At 39.0% G+C, this 22,373-nt stretch overlaps 1 protein-coding gene across 1 annotated transcript; it reads left to right on the forward strand.

Moving 5' to 3' along the window:
- Window positions 1-2,206: 2,206 nt before the first annotated feature.
- LOC114355160 (protein RCC2) lies at window positions 2,207-21,886 on the forward strand. The gene is made up of 10 exons (XM_028307856.1): window positions 2,207-2,340; window positions 9,445-9,634; window positions 12,075-12,221; window positions 12,823-12,898; window positions 13,598-13,729; window positions 17,128-17,227; window positions 18,485-18,588; window positions 19,871-20,037; window positions 21,122-21,310; window positions 21,542-21,886. Exons 2-10 carry the CDS (start codon window positions 9,449-9,451, stop codon window positions 21,884-21,886), a joined length of 1,446 nt encoding a protein of 481 aa, XP_028163657.1. The 5' UTR covers window positions 2,207-2,340; window positions 9,445-9,448.
- Window positions 21,887-22,373: the final 487 nt, after the last annotated feature.

A 22,373-nucleotide genomic window follows, 5' to 3' on the forward strand; every position in this document is an offset into this window, starting at 1 on the left:
GTAGAGCCTAACAATAACATAACATTGTAGTAATATTAACAACACTGATTGTAAGATAAAAGTCCTTTATCAAAATAATAAAGATTTTGAAAAAAATATTATTAATGCAACGGTGACGACGAATATGGTACTTTTATGCACTATCGCATCGAGGTGTTCGAATGCGGGAAGTGCGTCAAAAATTCCTTAGCCTTTTTAGGCTTAGGGAGGCCTATGTCCAGCGGACTGAAACGATGACTAGTGAAAACCGCCCCGGCATACTTATAATCCGGAAAAAATCAAAAAGAATCGCGAGTCAAGTTACAACCACCGCCATCTATGGTTAAAGTTTGACATTACATGGTACGATATGACAACACAAAAGTAGGTTCGAGTCTCGAATTGTCACTTCTTATATCTCGAACTTCGAGATATAAGAAGTGACAATTCGGCGCTTAAAAAAATGAATATAAATGATTCTGCTGAACTTACGGCCCATCTGTATCCTTCCCCACATTGCGCAACCTTACAAAATGATACATTCAACATATTTTACTAATTAAACAAATAAAGTAGTGTGTCATTGGCAAAAATACTAGGCACAAAATCCCTAATCGACTGCATACTTTTTTTTTAATTATTCGACCAATGGCTAGCAGCAGCTAACGGCAGTAACCTAGTCATCCATTGGTTGTTAGATATTACTTGAAAGGCGTTTCCAAGCGTTCATTTGTCTTGTCTGTGCTCAGTGGCTGATTTTGCAAATGGTAACATTTTATAGACAGAGGGCTAGCCTATTAAATCTCATCACCTGCACAAGAAGAAACAGAAGTATTTTATAGCAATAAAAAATTTGAATCACTGACTGAAATACGACAAAATACATAAATGAACTTATTTATGATTTGACTTATTAAGTAATTTAATGAATTTCTACACATCATGGCTAACAAATAAGTAGGAAATGAATTAGGTAAACTTAATAAAACTATTATTTATACTTAATCGACAACAGTTTGGACAATGAAATTTAAATGTAAAAAATTACAATTTATCTACCTACTATATTATTTTTAGTTAGGCTGTTAGGCCTGGCCTGTATAATAAAATATTGTTAAAATTAAATACTTTACTTGATTACTTCCTGGACATTGTTGCAGATATTATAATGGTTTCAGAATTTATTCCTTTTTTGTAAATATTGTATTTTTTTTTGTATATAGTATAGTTTTTAAGTTTGTAAATTACCTGTACACATTTAGTTTGTTATTGTTTAATAAAGCGAACATGAAATATGTAATTGAATATAATACAGAATAAATATTGTTAAATTCAATAAAAAGGTGTTCATTTTATGGTTAATAATTGGTAATTAGGAACTTTCGATGCCTCATGCCACTCCTAAAATATAAAAAGTGTGTAAAATATTCATAAAATATTAGGTACTTTCACGAACTATATCTTACATAAATCCAATTATTTTCTAATAAAGTAAAGTCAGAGTTAAAATGTATTTATTTCTATAAGTACAATTTTAAAATAATAGCGCTCTCTGCACTAAGCGAATGCGTGTATGTATCGCTGTATTCGCAGTAGCCAGACAGAAGACATCGGTCTTAACAGAACGCAAAACTGGACGTGTTAAAATAAATTGCATAAAACTACTTATTAAAGATGGTTCTATAGAATCATGTACAAGAGTTTAGAATATAATATTGTCATCATCATAAAAAGATGCTGTTTTTATTTTATTTCTATGCATTAAATGACAAGTACTCAGTCTCCTGGCTCCGCAACATAATTTGAAATAGCCAATAAAATAAAAATTTGTACATAACGCATTGCTACTTTGCCATCCGATGCACGGTCCCAGTGCCGTAAAAAATGTTTTTTTTTCGCGGCATCCCTCCTTCTTGTCACTTTCGTCAATTCGTCAAACGCATAGCATCTGAATTTTTAGATAATTTTTATTAGATTCAATTATTGTTTTGTAACGGTAAGTGTGTTTTTAGTGTCTTACATTTTGTTTTAATCGGAATGTGATATCAAAGTTGTTTTTTTGGTGTGTATTAATATCGTATTTATCAAAACATGCACGTGTTGATCAGTATTCGGGATTCTTTTTTGTAGTTACCGTCTAATAATTTTGTGAGCGAGCGCGTTACGAATAATTACGTGAAGATGTAGTTTTTGTGTTACCTATTCCATTTACTTTGAGAATGTTGTACTTAACAATGTTGTAAAATGTAAAGTTTATAGTCGCGGCTATTGTTTGACGAGAATAACGGTTCTCGGGCCGCTCGTGTCTCGTCACCTACTCCCTGCAAAGCGAGCCTATTGTCCTATCCTTGTACCTTGATAGTAAGTAAATGTTTTCACTATTTCGTTGGTCTACTTAACGTTTTTTGCATTTAATTTACAGTGCTATTCAGTGTTTGTTATTAAATCTGAATCAATAACATTTCCAATATTAAAATATTTTTTTAGACTTCCATTGGCCATGTATGTTGCAATACATGAGACTTGAACTTTGTTTGTATGTATATAAAATCAATAATTTTGTACAGGTACTGATCTATGCGAATGTGTTAAGCATGTTGAGACAAAGTAATTTTTCATGATGTGTTATTTTGTCATTTATTGCATTTCAATAATACTAGTGTACCATCTCAAATTTCATTTATCTGCTGTGAGCCTGTGAGTAGCCTTATTTGATTCAGGGCATGTTATTTTATGGTTTGGTAGAAGCATTTATATTACAGAATTTATATTTTAAAATTGCAATGTAATACAATTCAAGGGCATAGTCAATAAAATGCAATATCACAATTTTACAATATCATTAAAACTGCACAAGCTTCGTTTTAACAATCATTCATTATTGGTCAAATAGAGAAAAACTTAAATACCTACTACTTATTTTTTGTTATCGCTTCTTCACAACTAAAAAAGGTTTTGAAGTAACCTACTAAGTGATAAATAGAATAGTTTTGCTACTCTTATCAACTTCTATGCAGTTAAATTCAAGGTTTCATAATGCAAACAAACAATCTCCTTGTTATTTGTTTGCCATAATGATAATCTCATACAGCCTTAGTACATTTTCTTCCGTGCTTTCTAATACACAATGTAGGAAACCTATTCACCAACCAACTTGCTAGGTTTCTTAATAACGTGATAGTTGTTTTGTTTATCTTAATACACAATGTAAGAAACCTATTCACCAACAAACTTTTGATAGGTTTCTTAATAATGTGATAGTTGTTTTGTTTATCTTAATACACAATGTAGGAAACCTATTCACCAACAAACTTGGTAGGTTTCTTAACCCACTCAAATCAAATCAAATCAAAATTATCTTTATTTGTTTAGACTAATTAAATTAGTTCTTGCAAATCGTCAAATGCTCTTAAGGAGCCTATACATGTCTCATTCTTTTTTTGCCCTACCAGCGCTTCGAGACAAACATTTGGCAAGTGCTGAGAAGAAGCGCCGCAACAAACTCAGTCACCACTGTCTGCCGGTTTAAAAATATAAAAAAGTAGGAAGTTACATACATTCAGAAGCAAGTAGCAAGACTTCACTTGTTACGGAATTCACTTTTTCTATCACTTACCTTAAATCAGTCATGATAAATTTATCTCTAAACAATCGCTCCAAAACTTTATAGTTATTTACGTCAGTGTACTTATAAGACTTGGACAGTACTGCGACACACCTCATCTTTCAAATGTTGCACATAAAAATTGTTTAAACTACCCACATTAGTAAAAATATTTATGTAAAAACTGGCGTTCTTTTAAAACAACGCTAGTAACAAGTGGGTTAATAATGTGATAGTTGTTTTGTTTATCTTAATAAACAATGTAGGAAACCTATTCACCAACAAACTTTTGGTAGGTTTCTTAATAATCTGATAGTTGATTTATTTATCTTTACTACAGAAAATTAGCAGTTTTATCCATTTCTGGGCAGGGCTTGTCTTGTTGCACATAGCTGCTAAATACTTCTAAATTTTCTTATGGGTATGCAGTTTTGTACCTACCAATTTTGCTTCACATTCTTTGTTGACTTTAGGATTTGATGTCAAAGACAATCCAATATCTCTTATGCCCTGGGGTCCGAATGTGTGGATAAATCTAATTAACATGTTCTCACATGTAGAGCCTGAGTAATGCTTGTTTATCAATAAACAAAAATAGAAAAGAAGTTACCAAGCCTGTTAGCATTTAAATTAAAGTTTAATACAAAAAAATCACCTTTCAATATGACTGGTGACTGAGTTTGTTGCGGCGCTTCTTCTCAGCACTTGCCAAATGTTGGTCTCGAAGCGCTGGTAGGGTAAAAAGATTATGAGACATGTAGAGGCTCCTTAAGAGCAAAATTACGATTTGTAAGAACTATTTATTAGTCTAAACAAATAAAGAAATTTTGACTTTGACTTTGACAAAAATTACTCATATTTATTTATAGTAATGCAAAGGTGATAGTTAACATAAAGCGGTATTCCATTTTAATACCAAATATTAATACCAATAGTGTTAGAAATCGTAGTGTAAATCATTCTGGAGTGTAGAATCTAGACTGAATATGGATTTATTTTCTTTGTCCCTGCTATCAAACTTACTGTCTTTCCCGAAGACTATAATCCGGGCCTTTTCAAGGGGAGATGGATAGGCACTTACAGGGCAGATATGTACCATCTGAGACTGCATCCCACTTAACACCAGGTGCGATTGTGGTCAAATACCTGCCTTAGGGTTTGGCACAAAGGTCTTTTATATAAATAGGAGAATAAAGCCAAATGTTACTAAATCTCTACAAATAACGTTCACACTCCGCAAAGGAGACTGCCCAGCTGTAACGTTACGGGGGCAACAACTGCCTACAGAAAATTGTGTAAGATACCTGGGACTCCATCTGGACCGGAGGTTAACCTGGGCAACCCATATAAAAACAAAGAGAAAAGAAGCAGATTTACAATTTAAGAAGTTCTACTGGCTGATTGGGAGACAATCATCCCTCAGTTTAAACAACAAAATGCTGGTCTATAAATGCATAATAAAACCTGTATGGACTTATGGGATTCAACTCTGGGGATCTGCCAGTAATTCCAACCTTGAAATTCTCCAAAGGTTTCAGAATAAAACACTGAGGGCGATATCAAATTCACCATGGTTCGCTAGAAATGTAGAGATACACGAGTACTTGGAGATGCCGACAGTCAGGGAGGAGGTGAGCAAATACTGTACCAAATATAAGGAAAGGCTGAAACATCACACAAACCAACTCGCTAAAGAAATAGTGGAACAAACCCACAAGACCACCACAAGACTGAAAAGATGGCAAATATTACAGTTGGACCAAAGATGCTAGTGGCTTGGACTGAATATTGGAAGGCTGGACTAGATTGCTACGTGAATTAGTAAAAACCGAGGGAGAGAATTTACTGGAATACCCCTCCTCATGAACACAAACAAAAAAGCAAGACAAAACATCTGATTATGACCTAAGTCGATTGCAGATATAAAAAGGGAAAAAAAAATACCTGCCTTGTCATGCATAAAAAAAACAATAAGATTTCAGATTGAATACCCCGTATTGTACTTAATTATGTAATCTGCCTACCTACTTATGCACTCAGGATGCATCCTGGTCCAACAATACCTTTGGACCCTATTGCAAAGCAATAAGATTGAAAATATTACTAATTCTATTTTGTTTATTGGCATGTTTGAGATGTGAAGTAGAAGTAGTCCAGTCATTATAGTAAGTTCACCTCGGAATTCGAGATACCCAGCTGTAAGTCTGTAAATACGTGTATATTGACACCCTAAAAGTTGTCTCAAAACCTACATATGGTAGGGTGTAAGCAACTATTACGGACAGAATTCTATACATGAAATATATTTTCAAAATAACTATCAGGGGGTGATTAGTGATCGATACTGATGCCAAAAATGCAATCAGTAAAATTTTTGTCTGTCTGTCTGTCCGTCTGTATGTTCCTTATAGAAACAAAAACTACTCGACGGATTTTAACGAAACTTGGTACAATTATTCTTCATACACCTGGGCAGGTTATAGTTTACTTAGGAATTCCCACGGGAACAGGAATTAGCGGGAAAATCCTTTTGTATGAAAAATCTAAACGCTTAACAGAAGTTAGACGCTTGAAATTTGGCATGTAGGTACCTTAGTAAACTTAAAGCTTATTTACAACAAGTAATTACCGAAATTCCCACGGGAATTAGCGGGAAAATCCTTTTGTATGAAAAACCTAAACCGCTTAAGTTGACCTGAAGTGATGCAGTGACCGCGCGCTCTCCGCCCTCTATCTCGAAAACGGTTCACCGTATAAAAAAATTTTTTAAACAAAATTTGTAGAGAATTTAGTATTCTACAATATTGATAATAAATACAAATAGCAAAAAACCCATAGGAAATGAGATATTTCCAAAAAAAGCGCAAAAAACCGATTTTTGTGACCTTTGACCTTAAAATTTAATAGTTGCTTACACCCTACCATATGTAGGTTTTGAGACAACTTTTAGGGTGTCAATATACAAGTATTTACAGACTTACAGCTGGGTATTTCTAATTCCGAGATTCTTACCTAATTTAAGCTTAATGACTGGACTAAAGAGCAAATTTGACTATGAAATTACCTACTTATGGAATTTCCGATAACATGTGGCGACAGATGGGCTCTTTCTTTTGTCCAGAGAATACTGAACATTATGTATATTTAAAGTTCATCTTAAATCTTCAATTAAACCTTTACTAAGTGATCATATACTATATTGGTAGATTTCTAAAATAACAATCTTACCACAATGAATGGAGGATGGTATGTAAAGAAATAATATCTTTACCAACTTTTTTTTTTACATTATTGAAGCAGAAACCATTCTGCATTTAGAAGCAGTTTCAAGTTTTATAAATAACTAGCTGACCCGGCGAACTTTGTTCCGCCTTAATAGCAATAAATAAGCAGACTTTTTTTTTATTTCGAACGGGATAAAAAGTATCCTATGTCCTTCTCCTGGCTCTAAACTACCTCTCTGACAATTTTCAGGTAAATCGGTTCAGCCGTTCTTGAGTTATAAGCGAAGTAACTAACACGACTTTCTTTTATATACAGTGTGAGTCACGTTAAAGTGTACATATGAAAATAGATGAAACTAGACCTATTTTTATCGACAAAAAAGAGGTCAAAAAATTTTTGAGATTTTTTTTAAATTTTTTATAGATTTTTTTTTCTTCCAATTACTTATTGTAAAGAAAACGAAATAACTTTTAAACTAAGCGGAATATCCTGATAAAATAAAAACAGTAATAATGCTAAATAACAGGTGATACTAAAAAAATACACAAAATACACAAAAAATGCCAACAAATAATAAAAAATGATACTTTTTGAAAAAAATCTGCTTTTAAATTCGTGTTTTTTTGGTTATTTGATAAATTTCTTCAAAAAATGCCCCTATAACAGGTGGTTTTTATTACTTTGTATTATTTTCTATCGTATTATCTTTATAAAACCAAAAATCGCATGTCTCTATCCCTATCACAACATTTGCTATGATCGTTTGAACAATGGCCTGCCACAACATTATTCTCCGCTACAGGTAGAGACAATTTTAATTTGAACTAAAATGCTTATTTTACTTCGAAATCTTTTGTTTTTATTTGAAATCTAACTTGTCTTTATAAAAATTACAAATCTAGAGCCATTTTCAGTTTCGTTGTTAACGAAGCGTTGAATGGCGCGCCCGGAGAGGCTTAGTTCAAACGATCATTGCAAACGTTGTGATAGGGATAGAGACATGCGATTTTTGGTTTTACGAAGGTAATACGATAGAGAATAATACAAAGTAATAAAAACCACCGGTTATAGGGACATTTTTTGGAGAAATTTAACAAACAATAAAAAAAAACACGAATTTAAAGCAGATTTTTTTCAAAAAGTATCATTTTTTATTATTTGTTGGCTTTTTTGTTTATTTTATGTATTTTTTTAGTATCGCCTGTTATTTAGCATTATTACTGTTTTTATTTTATCAGGATATTCCGCTTAGTTTAAAAGTTATTACGTTTTCTTTACAATAAGTAATTGGAAGAAAAAAAATTCTATAAAAAATTTTAAAAAAATCTCAAAAAATTTTTGACCTCTTTTTTGTCGATAAAAATAGGTTTAGTTTCATCTATTTTCATATGTACACTTTAACGTGACTCACACTGTATATAGACTTTGAATTTTGCATGTTTTTTTCATCATCAATAATTTATGCGACGTTGACATATCGTTAAGAGGTCAATTGGCAGTGAAATGAAGATCAGATTTTTTAAAAGAGCAGATAAGAGGTATGAAATCTAAATTAGGCATCTTGGATTTTTGAATTGCATTTATACAGATAAAATTAATGAAACTTAGGATCTTATTCGGAACCTAGCTACGATAGTCATACGGTACGGTGCGGTATGGTAGGGTCACGCCTAAGCGTAGAATAAAGGTGAACCTATTGGGATCTTTTATGCTTCAATTCCCCTTCAATCCTATCCTATCATTCACAAAGCTGTGCGAGGTTTTGATATAAATAAATAATAAATAAATGGCTGATGGCGTAGTTCTAAGTTCCGGTTTCCAAGGCGGAGCAGAGTGGAGAAGTCAGTGAACACCCAATCAGATTCTATTATTTCCACATCTCCACTCCACACAGAGCGGAACGGTGCAGTCGTGGTGCAGTGTTTCATACACTGCAATAGACTGATATCTGACAGCTACGCCCTGCTCACATATCTCTCGTTTCGTCTGCTCTCTGCTCTTCTCCGCTCCGCTTTGGTAGAAACCGGCCTAATACGTAATTGCTAGGCGTGAAATTCCATAAATGCTAATATAATAATCTTGAGGTTGACTGGAGGAGAATGCCGAATGGCATGCGTTCGTACATTCGTTCGTCTCAGCCAAATGACGTCCACTGCTGGACAAAGGCCTATCCCAATGATTTCAATAACGACCGGTCCTGCGCTGCCCGCATCCAGGCTCTTCCCGCGACCTTCACCAGATCGTCGGTCCACCTAGTGGGAGGCCTGCACACGCTACGTCTTCCGGCCCGTGGTCGTCACTCGAGAACTTATCTGCCTCAACGGCCATCGTCTCTATGTGCCCCGCCCACCGAATGGCATTATGTCCGTCTTATGTACAGTGTTTTATGTGCATATAATTTTTAAATCCATTACTAATATTATAAATGTTAGTCACCATCTTACTTTAACTTTGACAACCGTCAAAAATCTATCAAATTCCATACAAAAAGCACCGGTTATCGTCATAGTTACCGTTAAAGATAGGTGGTGCAACCCACCCCTACTATTCCAAATGACCATGACATTGGGTTTGTTTACATATGGTATCGCTTCTCGTTGGCCGTACTTTAGTTAATATTTCCACTTTTCCAGCAGCATCATGTCGAGCAACGGCCGCAAGCGCGCCGCGCCAGCTTCGGGGCGAAGCGCCAAGGCACGGAAGCCACGCAAGCCGGTGTCGGAGGACGAGGACAGCAATGACTCGTCGCTGTCCGACCAGCTGCCGCCGGAGCCCCCGAGGACCCCGTCGCCCATGGTCGACGAGCCCATGGTCAAGTTGCCGGAGGTAGGATTGTCATTTGTCATTGGCCTTTTATCGTTTTTTTTATCCCCATGGGGAAGCTTTTGGCCTGTATCTCAACTGATGGTAAGTGATCATCATTATCTCAGCTATAGAACGTCCACTGCTGAACATAGGCCTCCCCCAATGCTTTGAATGATGATCGATTGGTAGCGGCCTGTGTCCAACACTTCCCTGCTACCTTTATGATGTCGTCGGTCCACCTTGTGGGTGGACGTCTCACGCTGCGTTTTCCGGGACACGGCCTCCATTCCAGAACCTTGCTGCCCCATCGGCCGTCAGTTCTGATTGTCGGAGGTAGGATTGTCATTGGCCTATTATCGTTTTTTTTTTATCTCCAATGGGGAAGCTGGCTGGCCTGTATCTCACCTGATGGTAAGTGATGATCAGGCCGAAGGTGGAAGCGAGCTTCACCCGGAATCCTCAACCACAGGAACTGGCTATCTTACCCCTAACTGCCGGAACACAACAATGCTGTTAACATTGTTGTCATAGCGACAGACTTAGGTAAGATGGTGGCAGCTACCACCATCTTACACACACAGTGCCACTGGTCACGAGCCCAGATCTAAACTGTCTCACAATACCTCTAATCAGCAAATCAACATCAATTCAAGTGGCCAATTGCAGAAGATTAAATAATATTTAATGCCAGATACACTAAACTTGACCTAGCCCAGGACAGGCAAAAGTGGAGCAAGATGGAGGCTTTCCATACAGGGTGCCACAAGAATGAACAAACAAATATTTCTAATTAACTTAATTTATTGTAGCCAGTGGCGGATTAAGAGTATCCGAGGCCTTAAGCACAGAGCCTGTGTAGGCCCTCTATTGCTTAAATGGAAATGGAAGGAATGGAATGGAAGGTATAAAGTATAAAATGAAGTTCATNTATTTTAACCAAGGTAGATAAAGTTAAAAACGGGATTATTTCCAAAAAAACAAAAATTGTCGACAATCACAGCAAGAATTTACCAAGTGTTATACCATTTTGGAATCCTTATTAAATGCGCCAAATTATGACGTCACTTGCCATACTCGCGTAGTACAATTTTTTTTCAGTACAGTCAGTTTAAACTAGGCAAAATTTTTATTTTGAAAATTTTTTTGGGAATAATGTATTTTTTTTCATCCAAGCTGGAGCAGCTGGTTTCGTAATTTTGATAACAATTTAGAGAAGCATTATTCAGGGTTACTTAACAAAAAAAAATTTTGGAAAAAGTGAAGATTTGTGGCAACTCGAGTAAAAAGACCGTCACCGGGAGTAAAATTTCTTGTTTTTTTTTAAATGCCTATTACTTTGACAAAATGCCACACAGATTGTTTTTTATATTTTTCTGATAACCAGCATATAGATGACCCACGCTGAACTGTCCCGCCAAACTCAATGACAGGGGGGCGCTACCATCGTTCAACTATATGGTTTCCAACATGGCAAAAATCTGAACCAGCGATCCGGTATTGACGGTGGCGCCCCACTGTCAATGTCATCGACAGGACAGTCCAGTATTTTGGAACTATAACTTGCCTCAACACCCAGTTCCGGCTTGACGTTGCATTACGGGACACCCTGTATACACAATTATTATTATTTTAATACTGGTATTATTTTAATATGTAGTATCTTTAACCGCTTGAGTCCCAGACGGCATTAATTAATGTCATAACAATTGATTATCTATTGTGTCTAGATTCGCGGGCCTTGAAGGATTAATTTACTATAATTATGTTTATTCAACAAATGTTTGCACATTATTATTATTGTTATATATTTATATTTAAACGGCCTTGTTGATAGGCAGTTTAGGTTAGTGTCCGTGACTTCCACTCGGGCATGGGGCCCACTGAAAACCAGCGTCGTGGCCTTCCCCACCGTGGGCCACGGCATATGCTGAGTGGAATCCCATTGCGATGGGCATCGCTGTTGCGACAGGATAGCACTGCTCAGTTCACTTTTTATTTCCTTGTAATATTTATGTGCCATTTCTGTATTTTTCTCTGTCATGTACATATAAGTGATGTTCATCGTAATAAATTTTTCTTTCTTTCTTTAAACGCCACTTAATTCGACGTATTTGGGAAAACGCACTTTACTTTATCTACACTATAATATTATAAAGAGGAAAACTTTGTTTGTTTGGTTGTAATGAATAGGCTCAAAAACTACTGGACCGTTTTTAAATATTTTTTCACCATTTGAAAGCTACATTACTTACGAGTAACATAGGCTAAATCTCGATAAAATGTAGGTATGAAATAAAACGCCTCCATCCTCTGCTGGCGCGCCAGCAGAGGATGGAGGCCCCTGGAGAACAGGGGCCCCAAGCACGTGCTTGTAGTGCTTATACGTTAATCCGCCACTGATTGTAGCCTTTGTTTGTGGAAATAAAAGCTTTTTATAAGCTTCAAACGTTATTATTTACAGGAACTACTGCGGTCGTTTTACAAGACCCCAGGCCGGCTGATGATAGCTGGCATGGTGTCGTGGGACCTGGTCGCCAAGCGGGAGAACAACCCCACCAAGCGGAGCCACCCCAACCTCTTCACCTTCCACAAGTTCACTGATCGCCGGGTAAGTCATCACCATCATCATCATCATTTCAGCCATAGGACGTCCACTGCTGAACATAGGCCTCCCTCAATGCTTTCCACGTTGATCGATTGGTAGCGGCCTGCGTCCAGCGCTTCCCTGCTACCTTTACGATGTCGAAATAGATAATATGAAAATAAATTTTATAAAATCCGATTTGTATGAAAATTGAAATGAAGGTATCAATTTTCTGACTTTACCATACCATTTATATGACCATGTTAACATGGGCTAGTGTCGGCTCATATACCCATTTACCTAACACCCGGTATAAAGATTGTTTTTTTCCACTTACTTTTTTGTACTTAATAACAACAACATTAAATGTATTTTCGAATTGGCAATCACTGTAAGCTCACTTACAATGTAAATAAAAAAGGTATTACGTAAGTATGTACGATAGAATATGTTGGAAACTTCTCTCTCTATAACCATTTGTAACCGTATTCTGGCAAATAAATGATTTTATTATTATTACTCAACGAGTCAAGAAATTTTAATGAAAATCAAAGAGTGATCAGATTGCGTTATATTTTTGGAAAAGATTCTTTATTTCGTACTTATTCCTGTAATTTTTGTTCAGTACCGACTGATAGTGAGCGGATGCAGCGCTGGTCACTCCATCCTTATTTCTGATGACGGAAAAGCTTATACATTTGGTAAGTCACCACTCACTCAGTTACTAATTTATAATGTCCGTATATAGAAACTAGAATTTCTGCATACAAATCCATTTTAAAATATCATTTCCTATGTGGAATGCGATGCATGATGTCGGGGAGGCTGATGATGTATGAACAATAAAAATGTATTACAGAAAGCTTATAGTTGCATGCTAGGCCTGACAGACAACGTAGAGACCATAACGAGATGCACTGTGTAATATTTTAAAACAATATTGTGTAAATAAACTGTGATTTTTCAGCCAAATGAAGTCCACTGCTGGACAAAGGCCTCCCCCAAGGTTTTCCATAATGAACGGTCCTGCGCTGCCCGCATCCAGGCTTTTCCCGCGACCTTTACCAGATCGTCGGTCCACCTAGTAGGAGGCCTGCCCACGCTACGTCTTCCAGCCCGTGGTCGCCACTCGAGAACTTTCCTGCCGCAACGGCCATCGTCTCTACGTCATTTTTATTTCTCAACTAGCTGACCCGGCGAACTTCGTACCGCCTTAGCGTAGAGATTTTCTTAATATTTTTTTCCGTAAGAACCATCCTTGGACTTCCACAAACATTTAAAAAAAAGAATTATCGAAATCGGTTCAGCCGTTCACACGTGATGCCGTGACAACGCGAAACGGGTTTCATTTTTATATATATAGATATCCCACTATATTTATATCTAAATGCTCTCCCCAGGTCGCAATAACTGCGGGCAGCTGGGCTTCGGCGACACGATAACGCGCAACGAGCCGCAGCTCGTCCCGGGCCTGATGGACCATAATATCATACACGCGGCAGTGGGCAGGAACCATTCGCTCTTCGTCACAGGTGAGATATGGCTTTGTAGCACACACCAATAGAAGCTGGCGTTACTTAGGCCGCTACAACTTCGGCAGCTGGGTTTCGGCGACACGATAACGCGCAACGAGCCGCAGATCGTCCCAGGCCTGAGAGACCACAATATCATACACGCGGCAGTGGGCAGGAACCACTCGCTCTTCGTCACAGGTGAGACATGGCTTTGTAGCACACACCAATAGAAGCTGGCGTTACCTAGGCTGCTACAACTGCGGGCAGCTGGGCTTCGGCGACACGATAATATGTAAGTCTAGATATTAGCACGTCACTACCTTGTTTAATGTACCACGCAATCTTGTATACCCATTCTTATAAGATACACCATACAAGAATGCATGGTAAATTCAGTGAACTGCTCCTGAATCGAATGTACCTACTACTACTATTTCTATTTATTTATATTATCCGGCTACTACTACTATTTCTATTTATTTATATTATTGGAGCTCTCATCTCAAATAATGGCGGCTGCGTAGATGAAGTAAAACGTCGTATGGCCATAACCAGAACTGCGATGGAGATGTTAAGGAAGTTATGGAGAAATCGCAACATTACCAAAGCCACCAAAGTTAGACTTGTGCGAGCGCTTGTATTCCCCATCTTTCTTTACGCAGCAGAGACATGGACAGTACGCGACTTGGAAAAGAGGAAGATAGATGCCCTAGAGATGTGGTGCTGGAGAAAGATGCTCGGGATATCATGGACAGAGTTCCGTACCAATGTGTCCATACTCCAGGAGCTCGGTGTCACTCAGCGTTTATCAACCGTAGTACAGTCGCGCATACTGCAATACTTCGGACATGTCTCGAGGCGGGATGACAACTCCATAGAACGACTGGTCGTCCAGGGCAAAGTCGAAGGAACCCGATCGCGTGGCAGGTCACCAATGCGCTGGACTGACCAAGTGAAAGCAGCAGTAGGAGACGGCTTATGTGACTGCACCAGAAAGTCTGCCAATAGAGAGAGATGGAGGGAGATCGTGCGGAGAGTTGTATCCGCCTCTACAACCGATGTAAACAACGCCTCAACGTGACCACGACCGCTCTGCCAAGAGCGTAACGACTAAGAAGAAGAAGAAGATATTATCCGGCAGACAGTGGTGACTGAGTTTGTTGCGGCGCTTCTTCTCAGCACTTGCCAAATGTTGGTCTCGAAGCGCTGGTAGGGTAAAAAGATTATGAGACATGTAGAGGCTCCTTAAGAGCAAAATGACGATTTGTAAGAACTATTTATTAGTCCAAACAAATAAAGAAATTTTGACTTTGACTTTGATAACCCGTTACGAGTCGCAGATCATCCCGGGCCTGAGAGACCACAATATCATACACGCGGCAATGTGCAGGAACCACTCGCTTCTACAAAGCGGTCTTGGTATCTTTAAAATCACTTTACTTACAATCAAAGATGGGTTTAATCAAATCGATAGATACGTAATAAATAAGATCTGATTCAATGAGGGTTTTCGTAAATGAACAATCCGCCAGATAGCAATACATAGACGCGGGGTCCAAATGCTGCGTGATTGGTTATTTTTGACATGACATTGACAGATATGTCAAAATCCACCAATCACGCAGCAGTCAGACCCCACATCCACGTCCCGCCATTTAGCGGATTTTTCATTCGCGAAAACCCTCATTAATTGCAATGGCTTTTACCTCATGCATAAAAAGTAATATACGTACAACACTTACACACGTATTTACAAACGATGCTTGCATAAGTGAAGCGGAAATTCGAACGCACATCGTTGTATAGAGCTCTGTTGTTTCATATGTCACCCTGTGCGTTCATGCGCACTATGAGATCTCATAGTAATGTTTGTGAATACGGGCGTTAGAAATAGTGTTTTCTTGTATCGCACCTCGTATACCAAAGACTATAATCCGGGCGTTTTCAAGGCGAGAGTGAATAGTCACTTACAGGGCAGATAATGTACCATCCTAGACTGCATCCCACTTAACACCAGGTGCGATTGTGGTCAAATATCTGCCTTGTTATGCATTAAAAACAACATTGTGTAAACTCGCAGTGCTACTTAAGTAACACGCGTACGTATTAATTACCAATACTGCACTAGTGACGTAATGGAAATCTAATTATAGCAAGAAACGAGTTTATCTAAAAAAATAAAGGTAGGTACTTATTTGTATTTTTTGTGGAAATAAACCAACTGCGATATAGGTATAAATGAATCTAAAATCGTAAATCTTGGGTCACCCCTGGTTTAATTGATCTTATATCTGAATAATAAAATTATGTGTCATCATTTGAGTACTTTAGGTATGAGACATAAAATCTTTATTGATTTGCTTCTGTTCTTAGTTGTAGGTATATTTGTTTTTATTGTAAAATAATCGTAAGAAGCGGACAAAAAGTAATATTTCAATAAATGTCTCACATCTTTGAATTGAATCAAATTGTTCTTCTTTCTTTTTAGCACTTGTCATATGTTTGTCTCGATGCGCTGATAGGGCCCAAAAGATAAGGAGACATGTTAAGTGCCCCATAAGGGCTACCTTTTTTTATCTATACTTCTATATTATAAATGCCAAAGTAACTCTGTCTGTCTTGCTTTCTCGCCTAAACCACTGAACCGATTTTGATAAAATTTGGTTTAGAGATGGAGTCCCGGGAAAGGACAGGATAGTTTTTTTACCGGTTTTTGAAACAGGGACGCCGCGATAAAGTTTTTCTGTGACAGACAAAATTCCACGCGGAAAGCTAGTCTATGATTTGACGTTCATAAGTGCCACCAGTGGTCTAAATTGAATAAAATATTTTTGATTTTGATTTTGTTGTGTTAGACCACAGAATAATAAAAAGTACTACGTACAGAAGTTTTACTTCGCGAAGGTACTTAAAAAAATGTATGCTCAATGTCATTTACAATATGGTGTAATTTAGCCTGTCTCAAGAGTCAAGCACCATTTTGTTGACAAACGTCAGTGATCGGCACTGCGCCGAAGCTATAGGGCTGACTTCGGTAAAATGATGTGACGTGAGGTGCCAAACTGCGGAAAATGGCGGAGGAAATACATGATTTAGCATGAATTATCATGATTAACATTACTTATTTAACTCTCAGTGTCTTGAGGCAACTTAAAAAAGTACATTCTGTGTTTTTATTATTATTCAGGCAGTTAAATACTGCACAGTATTTAGTACACCATTTTCTTTATTTTCTTCCACGCGTATTGTGTATGAACAAGAATACGCGTGCGTGAGTCAATGTTCGCTCGTATGTGAGGCCTTGTCGAATAGTATGCTGTAGGTGGGCCATCGTGCGTGTTTTGTTTTCGATGTAAACTCGCGGAGATGAACAGGCCTGGTTAGACCAAAATGGATGTTTTTATTTCTTGTTTCAGACACGGGCGCGGTGTACGCGTGTGGAGACAACAAGAGCGGCCAGTGCGGCCTCGGCAGCACGGCGCCGCAGGTGCTGAAGCCGACCCGCGTGCGATACAAGTGAGACGAATATACAGGGTGTCCCAGAATGGGTGAATCAAACTGCTAGGGGAGGTAGCTCTACTAATGTACTATCCCTAAAAAATATGAAAAAAAAAATTTGAGTTCGGATTTTCGTTTTATTAAAGTGCTCTAAACTCGAAATGTAGTCATTATTTTCAAAAGTTTGCTTACAGATAAACAAAGCGATCATGTACAATTAATATTAGTAAGAAAAAAGTACAAATAAATGCAGCAATTATAGCCAGATACTTAGGCAAAGCTGATTTATTTTCACTTTTTCAAAAAAAATTTTTTTTTGTTTCCTTGCGCCAAAATTTTTTTTTTTTCATATTTTTTAGGGATAGTACATTAGTAGAGCTATCTCCCCTAGCAGTTTGATTCACCCATTCTGGGACACCCTGTATACCAAGTAAACGAATTTTTTAAGTTTTCAATATTTTGATCGAGCTGCAACTCTTTAATTTTCTCTCTCCTTGACTGAGCCACCACAGACAGGCGCAGACCACAGTTTTGTCGGGCTGTTAATCAGTATGGACATGTATGAAAGTGCGCACATTTCACCGATGTGGTATCGCCCGATTCTTCATTCAAATTAAAATCGGGCCCAACTATCGGCCAACTAAAAGTCGGTGGTCTGCGCCCAGGCTTAAAAGGGCGCAAGTAGCAACTAAAAAAATGCCAAACGATCGTATGCCATTGACAGGTCGCGTGTACGGTCATGGGTCGCGCGACCTGTCATTGGCCTATGATCGCGCCGGCGATGGCGATCGATGACGCATTGGTGTGATTGAACCATAGGGTTCGAAATTATCTAGATAATTACGCTCCATGATAATTATCAACAGTATAAGATACGTTTGTCATACTGTTTCATAAGAAATTTTGATTGCGAATGTTGCTTTATGTTTTTGGTTGCTGATTGTTGTCAAGTTATCCATCGCTAGTCACATAGAGCTTGGAAAATAGATAAACATTTTGACGCTAGATAACTAGTGACCATTGTGGAGCTACATAGATAGGTTTTATAACTATCTATGTTGATTAACGCCCACCACTAGACGCAAGTGAAATATACGTTCGAAAACTTCGAATACAGTTCATTTTCACGAGAGCATTTTTTTTGTTATTATCAACCGATAATTATCCATCTGTTATTATTATTATTATCATTGATAAATTATTCTTTCGAACCCTGTTGAAGCATAAGTTATTTTTTAATAGTATAGCATCACTTACAAATATTTGTTTTTCCAGTGGAGCTCCCATTGTGAAGGTCGGCTGCGGCGCCGAGTTCTCGATGATCCTGGACTGCAACGGAGCCTTGCACTCCTTCGGGCTGCCCGAGTACGGACAACTTGGTAAGACTTCCATCTATATGTAAAGCCTGGTCCGTGAGCACGTAGAATCCGGTCCAATGACCCCAAGCTACCCATCCCTATCGCTCACGCGTAATTATGTTGCTGTCGCGCTCGCACACTCACTGCGGGCGCGCGTCGCACAGTCGCGACAGCAACATAATTACGCGCGAGCGATAAGGATGGGTAGCTTGGGGTCATTGGACGGGATTCTACGTGCTCACGGACCAGGCTTTATAAAAGCGAAATGGCACTGACTGACTCACTCACTCATCACGAAATCTCAGAAACCACAAGTGCTAGGAGCTTAGTGAGCACCTATACATTCTAAAAGGAACCCCCACGCAAAATTTGAGGCTCCTAGCACTTAAACGGGACTATTCCCACCTCTCTTTCCCACCACTGCAACTCATGTGTAGCCAGGATCTACAGCTTGACCGCCAATAAAAACCCAACCAGTGAAGGTCAAGTTTGTCCCGGGGGAAAGTTAAACTGTCATTGGACCCGCAACGAAATCAATAAGAAGAACATAGGAGGAGTAGAAGTTAAGGTTCGACTTCCCTCCATTTCAAAGCGGATGACAGGTGACAAAGGTTTAGTAACCTTTACCGTGTGAGTCACGATAAAGTGTACATATTATGAAAATAGACCTTACCTTTTATCGACAAAAAAAAAAGTCAAAATTTTTTTGTTTTCTTTTTTAATTTTTTATAGAATTAAAAAAAAAATTATTTATTGCCTTCGAACCATATTTTTCTTCCGATTACTTATTTATTTATTTATTTATTTGTAATAGGTATACAAACAGTTTACAGTCTGGGCTTCATCGTAAAGAAAAAGTGTTAATTACATACTTATTGTAAAGAAAACGTAATAACTTTTAAACTAAGAGGTATGTCCTGATAAAACAAAAACAGTAATAATGCTAAATAACAGGCGATACTAAAAAAATACATAAAATACTCAGAAAATGCCAACAAATAATTTAAAAAATCTACTTTTGAAAAAAATCTTCTTTTAAATTCGTGTTTTTTTGGTTATTTGATAAATTTCTCCAAAAAATGCCCGCATAACGGGTGGTTTTTATTACTTTTTGTTATTCTTTATCGTATTACCTTTGTAAAACCAAAAATCGTATCTATCCCTATCACAATATTTGCTATGATCTTCTACTACTTTTTTTTTATCGTATTAATATTCTGTAATTTGTTGTTCTCGTGTGCCAATTAAATGTATTTTCTTTCTTACCGTTCTAAACTTCTGAAGCCGTTTTAATGTTGAACAGGCCACAACACAGACGGCAAGTACTTCGTGACGTCCACCAAGCTGTCGTATCACTTCGAGACGGTGCCGAAGCACGTGGCGCTGTTCTTCGAGAAGTCTAAGGAGGGTCACGTCTCGCCCGTAAGGGACGTCGATATCGTGGACTTCTCCTGTGGAAACAATCACACGGTAAGAGCTCAAAGGGTTTGGACTTCTGTTTCAGAAAAGCTACTGAATGATAACATTTTTCACCATCGTCATCTCAGCCATAGGAAGTCCACTGCTGAACATAGGCCTCCCCCAATGCTTTCCATGCTGCCCGGTTGGTAGCGGCCTGCGTCCAGCGCCTTCCTGCTACCATTATGATGTCGTCGGTCCACCTTGTGGGTGGACGTCACACGCAGCGTTTTCCGGTACGCGGCCTACTTTAGAACCTTGCAGCCCCATCGGCCGTCGGTTCTGCGTACTATGTGCCCTGCCCATTGCCTCTTCAGAATAGACTGTTTGACACCATTCCTTCCATAGAATAATAATAAGTACTACGTACAAAAGATTTTCTTCGCGAAGGTATTTAAAAAAATGTATGCTCAATGTCTTTAACAATATGGTGTAATTTAGCTTGTCTCAAGAGACGAGCACCATTTTGTTGACAAACAAACGTCAGTTTGTTGACAAACGTCAGTGATTGGTACTGCGCCGAAGCCTATGGCTTCGGTAAAATGATGTGTGACGTGAGGTGCCAAACTGCGGAAAATGGCGGAGGAAATACATGAATGAGCATGAATTATATTTTGTGTTTCTATTAAATATTCAGGCTGTTAAAAAATACTGCACAATATAAATTACACCACCGTTTTTATTGTCTTTACAATGCAAATGGGTGAAGAATATACGTGCGGGCGTCAATACTTGCTCGTGATTGTCCTGTCGATTAGGTACCGCAGGAGGGGTAGTCGCGCGTGTTTCGTTTTCGATGCAAACTCCTGGAGATGAACAGGCCTGGTAAAGCCTGGTCCGTGAGCACGTAGAATCCCGTCCAATGACCCCAAGCTACCCATCCCTATCGCTCGCGCGTAATTATGTTGCTGTCGCGCTCGCACACTCACTGCGGGCGCCCGTCGCACAGTACATAGTACACAACATAATTACGCGCGAGCGATAGGGATGGGTAGCTTGGGGTCATTGGACGGGATTCTACGTGCCCGTGAGCACGCTAGGCTTTAGTACTTATTATTGTTCTGTGGCAAAACTAACTAAAGCTTGTGTTCCACAGGTGGCCATAGACTCCAAGAAGCGCGCCTTCAGCTGGGGCTTCGGCGGCTTCGGGCGGCTGGGGCACGCCGAGCAAAAGGACGAAAGCGTGCCGCGCCTCATCAAGTACTTCGACTCGCAGGCGCGCGGCGTGCGTTCCGTGCACTGCGGCGCCACCTACAGCCTCGCCGTCAACGAGAACGGTGAGCAAGCANCAAGCTACCCATCCCTATCGCTCGCGCGTAATTATGTTGCTGTCGCGCTCGCACACTCACTGCGGGCGCCCGTCGCACAGTACATAGTACACAACATAATTACGCGCGAGCGATAGGGATGGGTAGCTTGGGGTCATTGGACGGGATTCTACGTGCCCGTGAGCACGCTAGGCTTTAGTACTTATTATTGTTCTGTGGCAAAACTAACTAAAGCTTGTGTTCCACAGGTGGCCATAGACTCCAAGAAGCGCGCCTTCAGCTGGGGCTTCGGCGGCTTCGGGCGGCTGGGGCACGCCGAGCAAAAGGACGAAAGCGTGCCGCGCCTCATCAAGTACTTCGACTCGCAGGCGCGCGGCGTGCGTTCCGTGCACTGCGGCGCCACCTACAGCCTCGCCGTCAACGAGAACGGTGAGCAAGCACACGTGCACACAAACAAGCACACGTGCACACAAACAAGCACACGTGCACACAAACAAGCACACGTGCACACAAACAAGCACACGTGCGCACAAACAAGCACACGTGCACATAAACAAGCACACGTGCACACAAACAAGCACACGTGCACATAAACAAGCACACGTGCACACAAACAAGCACACGTGCACACAAACAAGCACGCGTGCACACAAACAAGCACACGTGCACACAAACAGGCACACGTGCACACAAACAAGCACACGTGCACACAAACAAGCACACGTGCACATAAACAAGCACACGTATTAATTTTCACTTTTTATTTATTTTATTTTTCTTTATTTTTTGTGTGTTTATGCCCTTGCGAATTGCTGCGGCGATTACCGCCGCTCTCCACTTTCGTCGGCCGCCGTCTGAAAATCAGCGTCCAGGCATTAGCTTGTGACACATTGCTGAGACGGAGACCTTTTGCTGCCGCAACTCTGCTCACATTATTCATTTCTAATTGTTATTTTATTTATTTTGAATGTGCATGTTAAATATTGAATTATGTAATCTTGTTGAACAATGTAGGTATGTGACTTTGTGTGCAGCAAATAAATGTTTACTTACTTACGTGTACATAAACAAGCACACGTG

The sequence above is a fragment of the Ostrinia furnacalis genome, unplaced genomic scaffold (assembly GCF_004193835.3).
Source record: "Ostrinia furnacalis isolate ACB-3 unplaced genomic scaffold, ASM419383v2 OfSCF2357, whole genome shotgun sequence".
Taxonomy (NCBI): Eukaryota; Metazoa; Arthropoda; class Insecta; order Lepidoptera; family Crambidae; genus Ostrinia; species Ostrinia furnacalis.

What these genes read in the sequence shown, in the direction of transcription:
- LOC114355160 (XM_028307856.1), top strand. Translation starts at nt 9,449, where the DNA reads ATGTCGAGCAACGGCCGCAAGCGCGCCGCGCCAGCTTCGGGGCGAAGC. An exon ending in GCCCGAGTACGGACAACTTG is followed by an intron (nt 18,589 to 19,870) that starts GTAAGACTTCCA and finishes AATGTTGAACAG; the next exon opens with GCCACAACACAGACGGCAAG. An exon ending in CCTGTGGAAACAATCACACG is followed by an intron (nt 20,038 to 21,121) that starts GTAAGAGCTCAA and finishes TGTGTTCCACAG; the next exon opens with GTGGCCATAGACTCCAAGAA.